Source organism: Hirundo rustica, chromosome 3, assembly GCF_015227805.2.
Source record: "Hirundo rustica isolate bHirRus1 chromosome 3, bHirRus1.pri.v3, whole genome shotgun sequence".
In the NCBI taxonomy this organism is placed as follows: Eukaryota; Metazoa; Chordata; class Aves; order Passeriformes; family Hirundinidae; genus Hirundo; species Hirundo rustica.
In genome coordinates this window covers 78,930,051-78,947,796 of record NC_053452.1, presented here as the reverse complement: position 1 = coordinate 78,947,796, position 17,746 = coordinate 78,930,051, and the positions used below count along the sequence as shown (strand labels likewise).

The 17,746-nt window shown below is 35.5% G+C and overlaps 1 protein-coding gene across 12 annotated transcripts in view; it reads right to left on the bottom strand.

Moving 5' to 3' along the window:
* Positions 1-489: 489 nt before the first annotated feature.
* MAP3K7 (mitogen-activated protein kinase kinase kinase 7) overlaps positions 490-17,746 on the bottom strand; it is a 47,845-nt gene continuing 30,588 nt past the window's right edge. For 4 of the 12 annotated variants that reach the window (XM_058419719.1, XM_040058290.2, XM_040058292.2 and 1 more), the window contains 6 exons: positions 13,345-13,412; positions 7,710-7,818; positions 5,738-5,824; positions 4,868-4,929; positions 4,215-4,330; positions 490-2,148 (listed from right to left, as the gene is read on the bottom strand). In XM_058419719.1, coding sequence (XP_058275702.1) covers positions 1,968-2,148; positions 4,215-4,330; positions 4,868-4,929; positions 5,738-5,824; positions 7,710-7,818; positions 13,345-13,412 — 623 coding nt within the window. In that variant the 3' untranslated portion in view covers positions 490-1,967. The remainder of the gene's footprint in view (positions 2,149-4,214; positions 4,331-4,867; positions 4,930-5,737; positions 5,825-7,709; positions 7,819-13,344; positions 13,413-17,746) is intronic. The other 8 variants (XM_058419720.1, XM_040058291.2, XM_040058294.2 and 5 more) reach the window with 3 other exon arrangements.

Genomic DNA, 17,746 nt, shown 5'->3' with positions numbered 1-17,746 from the left:
CTTAATGCTTCTGCATATGTTAAGTAAGCTGCTGATCATTGTCTCCATTTTGGTAGATAGACAGATGTATGTGAACAGCAATGCTTTGGATAACTTGTGCTATTCCTAATACTAGAGTTATTTTCTCCCCCAATTACATTTTGCTATAAATATGTGTGCCCTTAGGTTGATCCCAATATCAGTTTCAGCTAACTAATCAAATTATCTGTTAAGGTTTTGGGAAATGAGAACCCTTGCTTTATTTAAATAAAATGAGGGATAGGTTCCTAACTCCCAAAGGTTTGCCAGCAATAGATTTATTTTCAAGACAAGATGTTTAGTAAGTTGTTCGTCCCCTTTGCTGTTCACAGATAAGCACAACAGTATTAATGGTTTTTATCAAGAGGGCAGAAAGAGAAAGAGAAAATAGTGTGAAAACCCTTATGGTTTTTCCAAGTTCTGCGCTCATGGGTATTAGCAACCATTCATTTGAAATAAGCGTAATTCAAATTTTAGATTACTTCTTTATTTATAGGGCTCAGCAGCTAAACTTCAATTTCCTATTTCAATTTTGCAAACAAGTGTTATTAAAACCCTGCCTGTAACTGAGAACACCAACACCTTATGTATTAATGTAAAGTGTTATTTATCATTTTATATAGAAGTGCCTCATTTTTGTACCAGTTGAAAGTTAATTCATAATCCAAATAATCAATCTGCAATGTAAACAAATAATTATTTTCTGCTACGTAATAATGGTAAATAATAACACTGAGCATCACATATTCCACTCAAGTTCATTAAATGCAATTCTCCAGTCACAAAGGGAGCAGGCATTCTGTGATGAATTTCCTTTGAGCAATGTTCAAATGAGTAGAATAACTGAGATTCTTGATAGAGATCTAAGCTATTTCCCTCATTTTCCTAATAATTTTCACTATTTGCATACTCAACTCCATTTTATAATTTGTTATTTAAAATAGTCATTTCCCAAAACTCTTCTCTCCCTATCTAAAACAGATTTATTTACATTTATAGTAAATGCTTTTCATCAAATAAGTTTTAAGGAAAAAATTCCTAAAACATAATCAGTAAGGGAGCAAAACCATAAAGGAAGCAAGTATTTCAAGGTATGTATTAATTTTCTCTCTGAATTTCCTTCCAAAGTTTCTACAGGGACGAAAATTTTAAAGGTTTAAAACACGCCTTTATATACTTTTTGATTATATCTCTTTTATACAAGGAACCAACTCTGTCCAGTGATCACCTTCCTAACTTTTGGCCAGCATTTAAATGAAACTACATGTCATTCATCCCAAGAAAGTAAACAAAATACAGCCTTTTACTTCAAATATTTTATGAACGCAAGATTACAAGAAATATATTAGTCAAAACGCAGGGCCATCAAGCACTGAACCAAGAATGTTGGCATCAGTTTGCCTACCATTTTGCATGTTGAAAAAATATACTATGTCTACAGGTGAAAGGCATCACTAATGCATCATGAATTACTCTGATCAGCCAACATCACCTCTGCAGCTTGGTGCATGTTTCAGTTTATTATGAAAATAATAATCATAATAAAAGTTTGAGATGAGACACTGGAACAAAACCATTCTTAAACAGGAAAGTTTTTTTTTTTTTTGCTCTTACTGAGGTTAACACCAAAAACTAAAGAAAAGTTCTCACAATTTGGCAGCCTCCTCAACATTTGTTAGGCTAGTCTTCACACAAGGAGCATGCAAACAGCCACTCTTCTTGCTCTAAATTGAGGGCTATTGGTTAATTCAAGTTTTTCACCCTATTCAATTAACCCGTTGAACTGGATTTCACCTAGGAAAAAGAAAATTAAATGATGTTAAGTGTAGCAGACAAGTACAGATCACACCAAGAAGCTAACACTCATGAGCTGTCATAATAAGGGATAATAATAATAAAAAAATCAGTCCTTTTCTGTGCATGTTTTTAATTTGAAAGGTCCCAGGAAATCATGATGTGCCTGGCCGTTTCTGTTGCTGATTTCTGATGACCTCTAATTGTTTTTTGCATTGCTGATAGTATGTTGAGAGACTTTTATTTTCATCTAACAGCTTTTTATGTTCTTGTACTAGACGGGATGTGTTTTGCTGGTCTTTTTCATCCTGGTCCAGTTCTGCTATTAGTTCTTGTCTGAAATAAAAAAAAAAAAAAGTCATTGTCATTTATATTCTATTTTCATTTCTGTGTAGATGACTCCATATGTTTCAAATCAGTACTCGATTATCAATCTTAACTCACAGCTGGTGATATTTTGTGCAAAAGAAGTTGACAAAAGAATGTTATTCTTTAACGTAGTCTGGGGAAAAATTCCCTTCCAAATCAAATCTACATTTAAACTTTAAAATAGCTGAAAGACTGAGCCTCAGTCTCTAAAACTGTCCTTTAGATAATGTCTTTCAGATGTAGTTTTACAGGTCAGAGTAAAATACCTAAGGAGCTACATAAAATTTCATAAATATATTCAACTCCAATTTTAGGTATCTACATGTACATTTTACATTTCTAAAAGGCAACTTAAAATACAAAATTGCAGTAATTTTTGTAACTTTTTAGTGAAATGCTATTTTCTATCTGGACTTGAACTTATTAAAGCAGTGGAAAAGCAGAATCAAGGAAATTACTTCTGTAACTGGTATTTCACATTATTTATGCTGTAAGTGTTCAGCATGTTTTTTAGCAAAGATTTTAGAGGCCCAAACACACAATAATCTTGTTATAATTTATTCTGCAAAACTGATGTGGCAGTTTGTTTTACTGTTGTGTTATGAGGTGACAAGAAGACAAGCTGACAGCAATATTTTTGCAACAGAATAGCAAAGGAGAAAGGTCATGTTAATTAATTGTTGCCATATGGTTTTTAATTACAGTTAAAGAAAACGTAGTAATTGTATGAGGATCGAACTAATAACTACCTTAACGAGCATTAAATTCATCTATAACAACATCTTTTTTTTGTTTTAAAATGACATTCTGACTAAGAAAAAAGTTTGGAAGAAATGTGAACAAAAACTTCCTAGAAAATAACAAACAACGAAACAGTAGGAATCTAAAAGTAGAGAATTAACAGTTTTGAAGCAAATATATTTTAAATAATTTCTTGACCATTAGTGACAACAAAAATAGAATCAAAATTAAGATTTTAACTCCAGCATAATTTTATCCTCATCAAATCTAAAAATTCTAGTCACATGGGAAAAAACCAATTTGTTCACAGAATAAGGCCAAAGTGATAGGAGTTCAACCTTACAGTAACGTTTTCCCCTCATTCTTGTATGCTATTTCTACTGTACAAAAGCCTTACACGCACACTTTGCTCATTAGCTAATCCACAAACACCAACGCAAGCTCCCTATTAACAGCTGCTTGCCGGCAGTGGCTCAGACACTGGTGGGTCACCAGCTGATTATTTGGTCTAGTGTGTGACTAAGACCTCTCTGAACTGGTCCCCAGCATCAGGAAACAGAACACAACAGAACTTGTTATGAACTCAAATTCTGAATCAGCAATAATTTTTGACCTAATACAACAATACGTGCAGCTGCTTTACTTATACGTGTAAACAATGCAAGAGGAAAGAGTTTATTCCCAGTGCACAAGGAGAAGGTACATAACAGATTTTAAGCATCAGGTCTTAAACCATGGCAGAAAAATATTAGATGAATGTTGATAATATTGTTGTAAATGCAGTGCTTGACAAAAGCCAGATATATGATTAAAACTAACTGCAAAACAAGTAACATTGAGATATTACCCAAAATTCTAGAATCTGTTAACTCAACAATTATCTATAAATTACAACTGAAAATATTTTAATGGACAGTGTAGCAAATAAAATTCCAAGATTCCTTAACAGTTCAGGCATTTCATTTGAGATGACACAAACAAGCATTGCCAGTTTGTCACATTCAGAGATTTGCAATGGCCTTATGTAGGACTTGCCCAGAAGAACAGTCTTGATATTGATTAGAACTTCCAATTACCTGCTCTAAACATTTCATCTGTACTGAGCAGCTCAGTATTTCTGAGTTTAAGGCTGGAAAATAATTATCCCCTATAAAATGTTACTTCATAAAGCCAGAAATAATAGCCACAGTGACTATCATTAACTTTTTATTGTGTATTTTTATTATTATACATGGACGTTGTGTATAGGAAACAAAGAGAAGAACAGAAAAGGTAAAACACATTTAGCTTACTTCCTCTGCAACAGCAATGCGATTTCTGTCTGAACTTTCATATATTCTTGTGCCATTTTGCAGTGCTGTTCAAACACAGCCATAGATTCTTTGGAGTTTGGGCACGGTGCTAGAGGCTGAAAATAAATCAGACATGTTAAAGACTAATGAACTGATATCTTAGTAAATAGTGTGTTAGAATGTCTCTGCAGTGTATTTATAACAGTCTTTTAAAAACCTGTAAGCCTTTAAAAATAAGTGTTAAACCATGCCCTGGAAAGTATTACTGTGATGTCAAAGTTTACTGAAATCTGAAGTTTTTAATCTGACACTTGTCACAAAAATCAAAGCAATGTTTAATCCCACACACAAAAAATAAAGAGTATACAACAATTTGATTCAGTAACACTCAAGCAAATAATGTCTTATTTTGACAGCCAAACTCAGCTTACATTTGGTTTTAGGGATCATGTTTCTCAGGGCTTGTTTTTAATAGCTTGATCAAACCTGAGTCAACCAATCTCAGATTACATAATATATTTTTTTTAGCCTTGGTCAAAAATTAGACAGAACATAAACCCAGGTAAATATATGGTACTATATTTTGCAGCCCCAAAGTCACATGTTAGAATGAAATGAAAACTTGAGAATCTAATAAACTGTATATTTATTACCTGTAACTGATGATCTAATGTGAGATATGCCATTGGGATGGAGTTATCTGACCCATTGGTCTCTGTAACAATACCAAGAAATCTTTAATGTATTTAAATAGAGTTAATTCTATTCTTACAGGACAAAAACAAGAAGTCTAAGTAATTTCACAATACACAATCTGAATGTGGATAAGCAGATGGAAATAGCAGCGTTCAAATCCCAAGGCAGATGAATCATTTTGTTTTTCTGATAGTTTAGAACATCAAAGGTATGGTCTATTACATCAAGAAAAAAAAAAAAAAAGGTTATCAACCTACATTTCTAGAAGCCATGTAACAGCACACAGATTTTAGAAATACTATTTTTGTACAGTTTGCAGTAATTTGTTATAAAAAATTTGCCATTTCATTCTTGTTTATGAAGGATCAGCCAGCCAGCCCATGCATCTAATGACTTTAAAATTAGAAGCTGTGCAAATCAGCTCTGCCAAAATAAAATAAGCACAACCTCCTGCTCAGTATTGAAACCTGCTCCTAGTGAGCTCTCTAAGTATCTTCCTCACAACATGCTCTAGGGCATCTTCTCTGCTCAGTATCGATACTTCGTGGGTAGCAAGGAACCCAATAACCAGTCTGTCTCCTGGGCATGGCTGCTCTCTTCTTACACTGCAGTTACTCTGGATTTCTCTGGAGCTTTCATTCCAGATTTAGTACGTTTCTGCATTCTTATCTTTCAGTAGCCCACAAGCTGGGGATCACAAGTTTACTGTTAAGCTTTAAGACACAGGAGTAAAGACACATGGAGAAACTACTGATTTTACAGCCGCATAATTGCTACTAGAGGATTATATGGAGGAGGGTAGGTGGGAAAAAAAAGGGGCTGCTTACCCATACCCCAAAAGCACCTGCCACAGAGTAGTCGTGGTAGAGAAACTAAGGTGTTGCCCTCAAAGACTATGCTATTTCCAAGAGCAGCTTCAAAAGGAAACAGAAATAAGAGGGTGGGAATGGAGAAAAAGTGGTTAAGTGTATGCTTGTAAGGAAACTGGAAGGTGGTAAAAACAAAAAGGAAAAAGAAAAAGAAAACAACCCTAAAACCAGAGACTTAATCACCACGGTATCTTAAATGCAATCAATATGAGAAGTCCTTCCCCACATTAGACTGTTGTCATATATGGACACTGAGACAATGAAGGAATCATTGCAATGCTTCAAAAATACATCAATACACGTAAATGTTTCAGGTGACACTCCTGAGAGTTTCAGCACTGCCTCACAGAACTGCAAATTTTCCTTGATTGACCAGATTCAGCTGCATCCTTGATTTTTAATCACTTTTCTTCATTAAATTAAAAATGTAGCATCTTTTACTGAAAACCAAAATTATTTCTCTTCAGAAATTTGAACAATTCTTTGTGCATGGCCTACATAAACCTAGCAAGAAAAAATACACATTATGGCACATTCTGTATTTACCAGAGTATAAGGTGAGCAATTTCTGTGGGCCAGAAGATATACTTGACTTTTAGCTCCAGTGCTGTGCTGCGTTTAAGACCAAAAACTTAGCACAAACTTTTGGTGCACTGGCTTACAATTTGCAGCTTTTAGTTCCCAATGAACTCTTGACTGGGTAAGAACTTGCTTCCAGTATGAGGCAGCAATTCCTGTTAGTGATCCCACTGCCTAAAACAACTCGGGTCCATACTGCACAAATGGGCCCAGGGTGGGCTGCAGCAGTGGGCATGGGCTTGGGGAAGTTATGAGTGACAAGGTTGTGGTCAGGCAAAGCAACAAAGAACAGAAAGAAGAAAACAGAGAAGCAAAACACAAGAGTGTGTTGTCCTCCCACTAACAAGGGGGGAAAAAAGGCACATCTTACATAATCACCTTTTATTAGGTAAAATGCAAGTGTGCAAATATACATACATACTTATGTATATGTACATATGCTTGTGCAAGAGTCAGTCATCACGAGTTTCCATTTTGCAGTTGGTTACAGGAAAAGAGTCTGATCATCCAGATGAAAAGATCACAAGAAAAAGATTATAGAATTTGAGGCACTGTGAAGTACCATCTTGAGACTAAGTTTAAGTCTGAACATGTACACTTTGGTAACAAAAATGTAATTTTTATTTATATTCTAAAATGGAATTTGTGGGGATCCATTTTTTTCCTGCAGTTCAGTACTGGTTCTTTTCATAACAGACTGCATTATGACTTTTAAAATTAAACTGAACTATTCAATTATCTTCATTCTTAATCCTGTTTCATAACAAAAGAACAGTGATGCTACAGTAGAAGTATTTACAATGTTTCTACAGACATGTGTTAATGCATTTAAAACCAGTGATTTTGTGGGCATATTTACACTCTGCATAAGCGAAATTCCAACAGAGATGGTAAACAGAAGTAACCTACTCCACCTGATACTCACCTACTTAACATTTAATTCCAGATGTCAAGGCAATGAAGTCTTAAAAAGTGTATTCAAAATACAAAGGGACAAGACTAAAACGTTCCAAGATGTCTATTCCCCTAACTCCTCAACACCACACTATAGTAAAAAACCACTGCTAACAAGATCCTCATTAGATATTACTATCACTGCAATTTACAGTACTTTCTTACAAGCAAAATGCTTACAAGTTCACATAATTTAACAATCTATAAAAAAGTATTCTAAAAGCATATGTGAAAAACAAGGCAGTAATGTAATGACTGGATTTAAGCAGAACTTAAAAGAATCATGATCTTAATTTCTTACTTTTATTAATGTCTGAGCACACACCCCATACCACAATCAAATAAATATTTAAATTTTTTTAGAGGCAAAAAGTTTACATAATAAACAAAGGTTTACCTGCATCATCTGGTGTCCATGGATTACGTGATGGTTTTTCAGAGGTTGGTCCCGAGGTAGTGATCATTCTCACACTAGGACTAGATGATCTACTGCTGTTTCTACTCTCCTGAAAGACAAAATAAAACAGCAAGTTAACAGATGATTTTTTGAGAAGTTCATTAAAAAGAAAAAAAAAAAAAAAATTGAAGAAATCAGAATCTATAATCCTCCAAAATACTCTCCCTCCACAAGCTTTTACCCTTAATGCTCTCCTGATGGTTTGGTCAACTTTACATGCTTTACAGGGATAATTTCATCCCCAGTTCCTTTTTATTGTGTAAAAGAAATTAATACAATTTTGCTATTCAGCATAACAAAAAGCAATGCTGAACAACGTGTTCAAGATCTTTATAAAAAATCATAACAATATGTCTAGTGATTTTCACATCACCATTCAGTGAAATCTAGAAGCTTGGTAACATAAAGAGGAAATAAAGTTTGTTTCCAACATTGAATCAATGAATGCAACTATGTTCAATTAAAGGAATACAGCTTAGTAACTGCACTAGACTACCATGTATTAATCTACAGTTTTCTTCTGGTTCTTTTGTTAACTCAAGAGGTTATGTGATTAATCTTCAGAAAACACGAAAAAAGAGCTTAATAAAAAAGGATCAGTCACTTGAAGCATATCAATCAGAAAATGAGTACATTCTCCCTTGTGAAGCAATCTAAAAACTAAACCAAAATTCTGAAGGATGCTTTTTCATCTCTCTGACTCCTTGACTCCTCAGATCCTTTTGTATACCAAAGCACAAAAACATAATACAGACTTCATTAATCTACTAAGCTGCTTTTTCAGAAATGTTATTTACAATGTATGTTTTTATTTCACATACCCCCTCAATGACATTGAATTAATACAGTAAAGGATTTAAGACTGTAAGACCCAGCAAGTTTCTCAGAAAAAAATGAAGTAAAAAGAAAAGATGCTATTAAAATACAACTATTTTCAAGATGGTGTATTTATCATAAAATGATTCATTAAATGACTCCAATTTTCCAAAAGAAGCAAGCAAATACACATTAACTAGAAACTGTATTTCTTTATGACTATGTCCAAATATCCTACTTCAAGTTTTAAAATTCAGGATTCCAGCCTACACACTGAACATCCATAATTTCAAATGCAAAGTCTTTCTTCTGTGATGTTTATTAAGCATTTTGTGTTTTATGTTAATGTCTAGAAACAAGGCAATAAAACTGTAGAAATAAACTGTTGGGTATGTTCAAGATGATGGCATCAGATATTTTGAAAAATCTTTTGTGTTGGAGTCTTTGTTGACATTAAGTAAGGTTTAAGTTGCTGAGCTTACAGTTAGTGTCCTCAGATATGAATGATAAACACACTCTGCTGATGTAAAAGATCAGAAGACAGAGAAAGCACTTGCAACAGTATAAAAGCCCTTTAAGCAAAAAGAGATTTGTTGAGTATCTATAGTGGATAGTGAAGGGCACCTGAGAAATACTCTAGTTACAGTAACTTCTCAGTGCTTTACCAGATTGTTTTGGTTCACCAACCAAAAAAAACATTTCCTTGATATCATTATTTACATGAAATTCAGTAGATATAGAAATGAAGGTATTACATCTGAAGCATATCTGAAAAGCACTACGAAGCTGAAGAGAAGTTTCCCAAACTGAACGCTGGTTAGAATACAGAGTTTGAGTGTGTGTTGAGTGAGATGCTTTAGGCCACCTAGACGGCAGCCCCTCTGACAGGTAAACCAGTGTCTGGACTTTAGCAATCAGTTTCCGCTACCCCTTCACCCTTGCTTCCTCCAGACCTGCTTAGCAGGTTTCTCTCAAATCATCTTTGCCAGGTGGTGAAACCCACATGGCATTCTTAGCTTCCATTTCTCAAAGACTTACAGTAGTCTTGAAAAGCTGGCATGCTCGGAGGAATAATCCTCCCTGAAGTTTAAATTAAACAGGCAACACAATTTAAAGAAATCATCATTACTAGTTCTGTTTCCTTATCTCATCTGTAAATTTTATCTTGCTGTGAAAGGGGAGGAAAAAACCCGAATGCGCATCTGTGACAAATTTCACAATCTCACGGACAGAATGATTCAGCTGTGTAATATCAGATCCCAAAATTATCTCACTTAGGTTGCATGCATGTGGGTACATACATTCTGACCTTGCTTCTCAACTGTTCATGTCAGTACATGGTTTTCTTTAATATAGTATTTTTTTTTCACTTCAAAGTAAACTGTAAGAGTTATGAAGGCCCAGCAAGTTATGACACGTCCCCCCCCCAAAAACCAACAATCCAAATCAAAACAAAAAAATGTTTAAAAGAGGAAGTAGGTAGTTTTGGTATTTATTATAGTACTGTGAAAGATGGGCACAAAACAACCAAACCAATAAAAGATACACAGGCAAGGAAATGGATACCACACTGGGCATCAGATCACAACCCAGGTTGTGATCACAGATCTTGGGTCACTATGCTAGATATATTTCTCAGCATCCATATAAAACATTAAATTTTGTAAAGACTGCATGCAGCATAAATAGCAATTTTCTGTGTTCCTTCAATCTCCGAAAGCATTAGCAGTTGCAGTTAAGAGACCGCACATCTGTTTCTATGTTACAAAGGTGTTTAGGCAAGAGCAATAGCACTAGACAGATGACACATTAAAATATTTTAAAGTGCATGTACAGGGAAATAGGCAGAAGAAACAATTCAGTTAAAAAAAAAAAATTAACAGAGCATCACAATATATGGACAGGAACTACTGAAAATGTAGCATTTGACTTTAGAAGGGACAGTTGCATCAGTGCTGCTCATGTCACTTGGAGTAAGGACCAGTCTAAGGTCACCAAGTGCTAAGATCTGTGAAAATTCAGACCTAAACATGTGTGCTCAACACCAAATCATTCTAACAGCTGATCCAAAGATGGAAAACCTTTGACCTAGCAAATTTTCCTGTCTAAACTGTTGATGCTGAGTAGTTAAACCCTCTGCAAAGCACTATTGCTGTTTGCTGTTGAGAACACCAGTTAAGAGCAATACCTGAAAGCGCCCTAAGTGTGTCTCAACAACAAAAACATAGTAATTGTCAGCCATACAAAAAATTCTTCTAAGAGCACACAGACATAAGATGGACATACAATCATAAAACATACAAATGAAAACAGACAAACAGGTACACAGGACCAAGAGTCTTGGTACACCCCTTTCAGGTGAGCACCCAAACTTTGGTATATGTATTATTAAGTATTTAATGCGTATGTATTTTTTAGATTGTATGTTATTATTATATATACATGTATTTGAGTATTTATATACAAGACTGGTGTTTTCCTTCACCTTAAGAAAAATTCCATTCTGAATTGGAAAAACCTTTCTAATTAAAATCAGTAATTGTACTAGAACCATTTTCTATTGACACAGCAGCAATTTTAAGGAAAAATATGTTCAATAAAAATATTTCTGATCAGCTTTACTCCATCAAATAGTTAAAAGTCAGAAAAGAGGCACCATGGCAATCCTTCAGTTTGGAGTGGGATAGGGCCTTTCACGGCCTGGGTGAGGGAGCAGAGGCACACGGGGCCATGGCTGCTTGGTGAAGAAGGCTGTGCTGCAGAGTGGGTGTAAGGGAGAATGGAATGCAGGGAAGAAGGATGTTTGCAATGAAGGGAGGGAGGGGGAAAGGGATTTTCACATTAGAAAGGATACCCTATATATGGTATGGTGCATATGGGGAGATTGGATAAACTGACCAGAGCTATGCCACTCAGATGTTTTTTCTGCTTTGGCTTGTAGATCGCTTATATAGATAGCAGTTCAAAATTTTTAATAAAACATCAAGGCACTGAGGTCCAGACCTATAGAAACCAATAAAGATTAATCTGAAGTATTTACCTGTAATTACATTGTGCTCTGTTTCTTGTATTCCAATTTTTTTAATATACAAGCATGAGTACATCAAAAGTTAGCATTAGTTTCAGCAGACTTTTCTCTCTCTCCTCACATCAAAAAGGGGATAAAAATTCATTATTTGTTTATATGGACAGTGCAAAAATGTCTTTGAAACTGCATTTTTTCATGCATGTTAAAATATTATGTTTTCCAGATTTTACTATAATATTTCCAAAGAAACTGCAGGATAGCAACAAATAATTGTAATTCTTCCACTTACATTTCCAATTTATCAGAAACAAGAAAGTAAAATGTGACTCTGGTACCTCTACGGACCCACAGGAGAAATTGACATAAAACAAAATTTCTGTATCCTTCTGCTCACAAGGACAATTTAGCTAAAATGCCCATACAAGCAGTAGAACAGCTTTCAAAAAAAGATTACAATAGTTATTAAGATATGAAGCAAATGATGAAAATCTGAAATATCAACCATTCATTAAAATGAACAGAATGAAAACTTTTAAATAAAAAAGCTATAATTAAATATATTCATACATCAATCAGCACAATTTTGTATAACTGATGTATTGTCACTTAATTTTTCCCCTGAGTCTTGCATAATTTTAATTCTACAATTAAATGAATAGGCTACATTAGTTCTTAAATTTTGCAGATTAATTTCTTTCTAACAAACCTGTCTTCTCTGAAGATATTAGAATGTATTATGTAGACTTGTTATTTTCTGATAGATGTACAGGGTGAATTTACTAATACCTACCTACAGGATTGATGAGGTTTCTGTGCCTATCACACTCCATGGAATTAACAAAAATCAAAGGTTATGTCTCTGATAATTACACCCCCAAGAATTACCAACTACTTTAGGTTATTGCAGTAGGTTGTTCAAGAAGAAAACCTGATTAACCTGATGAATATGCTAAGCACCACTACCCCACACTCAAGTAATAGCAGGGATCTCAAAATTGCCAATTCACACTATTAGCCTCTGTGAACTATGGAAGCAATTAAAACCACAAAATGAACACATCTGAATGACACATTAGCTGTACTTTTCTCATTTAAAACTGAACTCAAACTAGGAGCATGTTAAGTAACATACCACTGTTACTGTTACCATGGCATTTACAGTACCAGACAAATACCTATGTTATTATAAAATATCTTTTTGAGATATTATTTTTTAAACAAAACTTTGTTGCAACACCCTGCTGTAAACCTTTCACAAGAAACAGAGATATCCCTGTAATTTACTATTCAGGATTCAGAGACTGATAATAATCATTATTATACCATTTATTATATTGATGCACATGCTTTTTATTTTCATGCACAAAGTGAGTCTATATACAACTCTTACACAATAAGTAGTAATTCCAAACGTTTTCTACATACAGAGAGATGAAAAGATTTTCCTGTGTAACATGTGCCCTCAGCCAAATTAAGTGGTACACAAAAAAAGTGTACATGAAAGTGACAAATATTGCATAAGCTATACAGAAAATGCTTCTCATCTAGAGCTCATTCATAGCTACACTCACGGAATCTCATTTCAATGCAATACAAACAACACTATAGTCTGTCAAGCTTCCACATCATTTCTATGAATGCATCAAAGGTGAAGGTTTCCAGATCAGCTCCCCGGTACAGATTTGGTGCTGACTTTAGTGAAAGGCAAAGAAGAGATGAGAAGGACATTACCTGACTGGACTCTGTTCCAGCAACACTAAGATCTTGAATGGATCTGCGCCTCTGCTGTCCGTTTCCTGCTGGGAAAAAAACAAAACAAAAACAAACCAGTGAAATATATTCAGAACAAAATAAGAAGGGTGCGACTATTGCAGAGGAGCTTGGAATTTGTACAAATCCACAGAGACAAAGTGAGAGAGGGGGAGAGAGAGACAGCTGCAGAATTTTAACTCAAAACATGCTGGCCTGTCCACAAAAAGTATATCCTAATACAATAACCACTCCTACCACATGAATAGCTGCTGCACTCTACTCCACCATCTTCTGTCACATGTATTTGGTCAGGCTTAGTACTCGGGGCAGGAGCTGATGACGACATCTATTTCAAGTGCGTTACGTTATGGGGATTTCTAAAAGCTAAACCGCGAAGATAACAGGCTGCCAGCTTTAACCTGTTGCTCTTTGGCTTGCTGAAGGAACACAGCAAGGACTTCTGCTTGCATGCCACTCCCCTCAAGAAAACTAAGAAGCGAAAGCGCTTCCTTCTGGTCTCCTGTCTCCTTCAGAGGAACAAAACTATGTCCTGTTCTCATGCTCTTCGAAGTGTGAAAAGGGGACCATTCAGCTAAATCACATCTCACCATCAACCTACAAAGCACAATGCTGTAATCTTTTCCTCTTCTCCTTCCACCTGTTTGCAATTATCCACCAGTGACAGCTATATAAAACAGTTTAAATTTTAGCACTGACAAGCAATCAAAGGCATTTTCAGGAAACAAAATCTCCTTAAAAATAAAAGGAGATTATGCAACAGAATCTCCCTGGCTACTTTGATTTTTATTACAGTGATTGTTTATATTATCTCTTGAGAGCAGGTCAGCTGTCCAAAAGGAAACACCAAAATGTCCTGAGTAACAGCTGACAATGCTCAAAATTCTTGCTCTTAGCTCTGCATTACGTAACTCTGCTACTGGAGGGGAGCATCTGAAACATGTACTGCAGCCGTGGCAGCCCCTCGCCCAGCGGCCCCGCACTCAGCCACCAACACAGCTCACACAAAGCCCTGCAGAAGGCATCACATTGCTGACCTTTTAGATACTTCTCATTCAGCATCATTCCCACGACTCCAAGCCTATCCTGACACGTGTTTTGAATTGCAAGTTACTACAAAAATGTAAGACTACTTCATATTGATTATTTAATAAGCCTTTAAGTTTTTAAATATATGTACCATTATATGTAGGAACACATTACCACAAAAAAAAAAATACAAAATGTTTAGTATCATGTTATCCATTTGTCATGTTTTAAAATTTATAGAAGGTACTGTAAGAAACGAGCATGTAAGAAAATAAAGCAGGATTCTAAAATAGGAATATACTTTTTGCTCTGACTAAAAATCGATTTGAATTGCAACTGTTCTGTGGTCGTGATATTTTGCTTCTGAAATTCAGGGAAAGTACATACTTACCTAAGCAAGAACAGCTAACTTTGTTTAATACTTTGATACTAGGGATCTTGTGAATGACAAATCTATGTCAAAATGTTTGAACTTGTTCATTTGCAGTGAACTTTTTCACTATGTAATTATTTAACAAACAAGATTAGACATTTAATAGAATTCTGTGCTGGGGATACTTCATCTGGCTGCCACAGCTCATCTCAATATTCAACATATGTGCAATCCACCCACAACTGATACAAAATTATGTGCACATTTCATTCAACAACATTGTTATAAAATTAGCTCAGCTGAAATAGGCTTGCAAAAATATCTGAAATTCTCATTTCAGATTAGCAACATTTGTGAATTTAAAGAACCCAGCACATGTGTTGCTGAAATATTAGAACATGGCTGCCAAAATGTTAAAATAATCAGGGTGGGGTGCAAGAAAGAAAAGAAAATGCCTTGCGGGAAGTGAAGGGGTGGGGGGGAAAGAGGGGCCAAAACTACTGTTGTAAAAAATGAACACCTTTAAATGAAATATCTTCAAGTTAGTAGCATGAGGGAAGAGCAAGCTCTACCAGGCAATGCCATTTTAATTAGTATAATACTGCAGACATCTGGCAAATAGCTTCAACATGGCAGAAACAGACTACAAATCAACAAATACTTATTGCTCCAGATTCAAGATAAATTTCAACTGAAAAAATATACTATACAACACAACAAAAATATTTATTTGAAAAGATCATGGGTAGTTCCTTATGATTTCCTCTCCCAGTTTTGATCTTGTTCTTACCTCTATGTCCATTTAAAAATAAATTTTCCTCATTATAAAAACTAAGAGATTTGTACATGGACAGAAATCAATCCACAGTAACTTGATGATGTACAGTGCCAGACTTTTGGAGGTTTACAGGATTTTAAGATTAAAAAGCAAATGTCACAAATATACTTCATGGCCTCAGAAAAACCCATTTCACATAGTGTTGTTTATTTTCTAAAATTAAATTCTAAAGGAACAGGAAACTTCCATCATGTCCTGCCCCACATACTCCAGGCAAAAATAAATTGTACAGCTTATTAAGCTTTTGATCACCACCCCCACCCAGCCGCCAAATATCCAGACCAGCTATGACCTCTTCTCCCTGCCCTTTAGTAGATACTTGCATCTCCTTTTACACTTTCTTATTTACTCACAGTTCTCTCTCTTCCTTACACACCTACAGGGCTCAAGCCTCTCTCACAGTGCAGAATGGTAAGTGACTCTAACAGTGCTACAAAGACATTTTAAGTTAAAACACTGATCTGAATTCCAGAAGAATGAAGTGATCTGGGAAGTCAAGGGTGGAATTTTGGGCATACATTGATTTTAAAAGTAGACAGAAAAGCTACAGACCTACAGCATCCATAATTCCTACCCACCTTCTAAAGACCCTCTACAAAATGTGACTATCTTGAGTAATCATTTATGCAGTGTCAATGCTGTAAAAATTGTAATGCTGTGGCACAGTTTCAGAAGACAAAATTACAAAGCCAAATGCACACATGCTAAATGCACGAGATGGCTAACTTGCCAGTGAAGAGAAGCATACTTGTAGGTACATATACATATTTGCTAGATGCTGCTTGAATGGTTTCCATCAAAAAAGTATACAAACTAGAATTCAGATTTTTTTCTTTAAACAAAAGGATACTTAAACCTTTTGTACTTACTAGGGTTTTTATTTTTATATATAAATATGTATATTAAAAAAAAGTTGGTGCTTACAACCTCTACTATACATGCTAGAAATTAAAAAAAAGAATTGATACGTCACTAGGCTACCTGGTTGTCGGACTCCACCACTGCAAACTCATTTGCTAAATTGTTACACAAAGGAGGAATTATTTGACCCATTTTTCAAGCCAGTAACACAAAATAGCATCTTAAATGAGCAAATAGTTCTATTCACCCTTACTGTACTTACTTAGAAATAAGAGCAAATATATTCTAAAAGCTTCCCCTTCTGCCAATATTTTACCTTTAACTGATAAAAGTATGTATTTTACGGCCTTGGAAGCATAATCGGTTCATGGACGAAATGCGGTTGAGGCAACACATTACGAACACCCCCAATGATAGCAGATGTAGTACTCATACTTCCAAAATAGCCCTGCCCAAAGCAGCTGACTCACGGTAGCATGCCTGCCTGGTGCTTCCCCTCTCTGGGCAGCAGCTGTCCTACCATGTGCTCAGCACAACTCCAGGCAGCAGCACAGACCGGTGCTTGTGCGGCTCCAAAGACAGGGACAAGCTGCTCGCCCCACCAAGGGAAGTGCCCAGGGAAGTCCGGAGGAGCTGGGTCTGTGGCAGATGTAGAATGGAATATAACTGGGTGGGATTGAGATGGTGGTGACAGTTTGGGGGTGCTGGAAGCTTAGGGGTCTAGAAAGCAAAAAGAGTTCAAAGGCCAGAACTGAGAGCCTTGTGCTGAGAGAGTAAAAAAAGGAAAGAAGTGAGGAATACACAGATGAATATAATTAGTTTATTGGGCAGATGGTCACATTCTGTCATGTAATGGTTAATCTCATTTTTTTCTGGCTTTGGGATTGTTACCGGAAAGCCGTTCTGACGACTGGAAAACTTGCAATGTAAACCCCAGATTTATTTGCAGACAATTTACATATTTTTTCAGTAGTGCCAATACGTCTTTTAGCTTAAGTATTTATCTCTTCCTAATTTTTAACTGCAGATTCATCTATAGAAAATAATTATTCATTCTCAGCTTTCATTTTGTGAGCTAAAAAAAGCCATGCCTTCAGATTCGCTTTTATACTCTCTATACCCCTCTTATCCTAGTAACTCTTCTTCATATTATTTGAGTGCATGTATGTGTCTTTTATATGGCTGACCAGAACAGTACGTTCAATTCCTAATTCAAACTCAGCAAGGGCCAGTAATAGTGTCAGTGCTTCTTTATCTTTCCT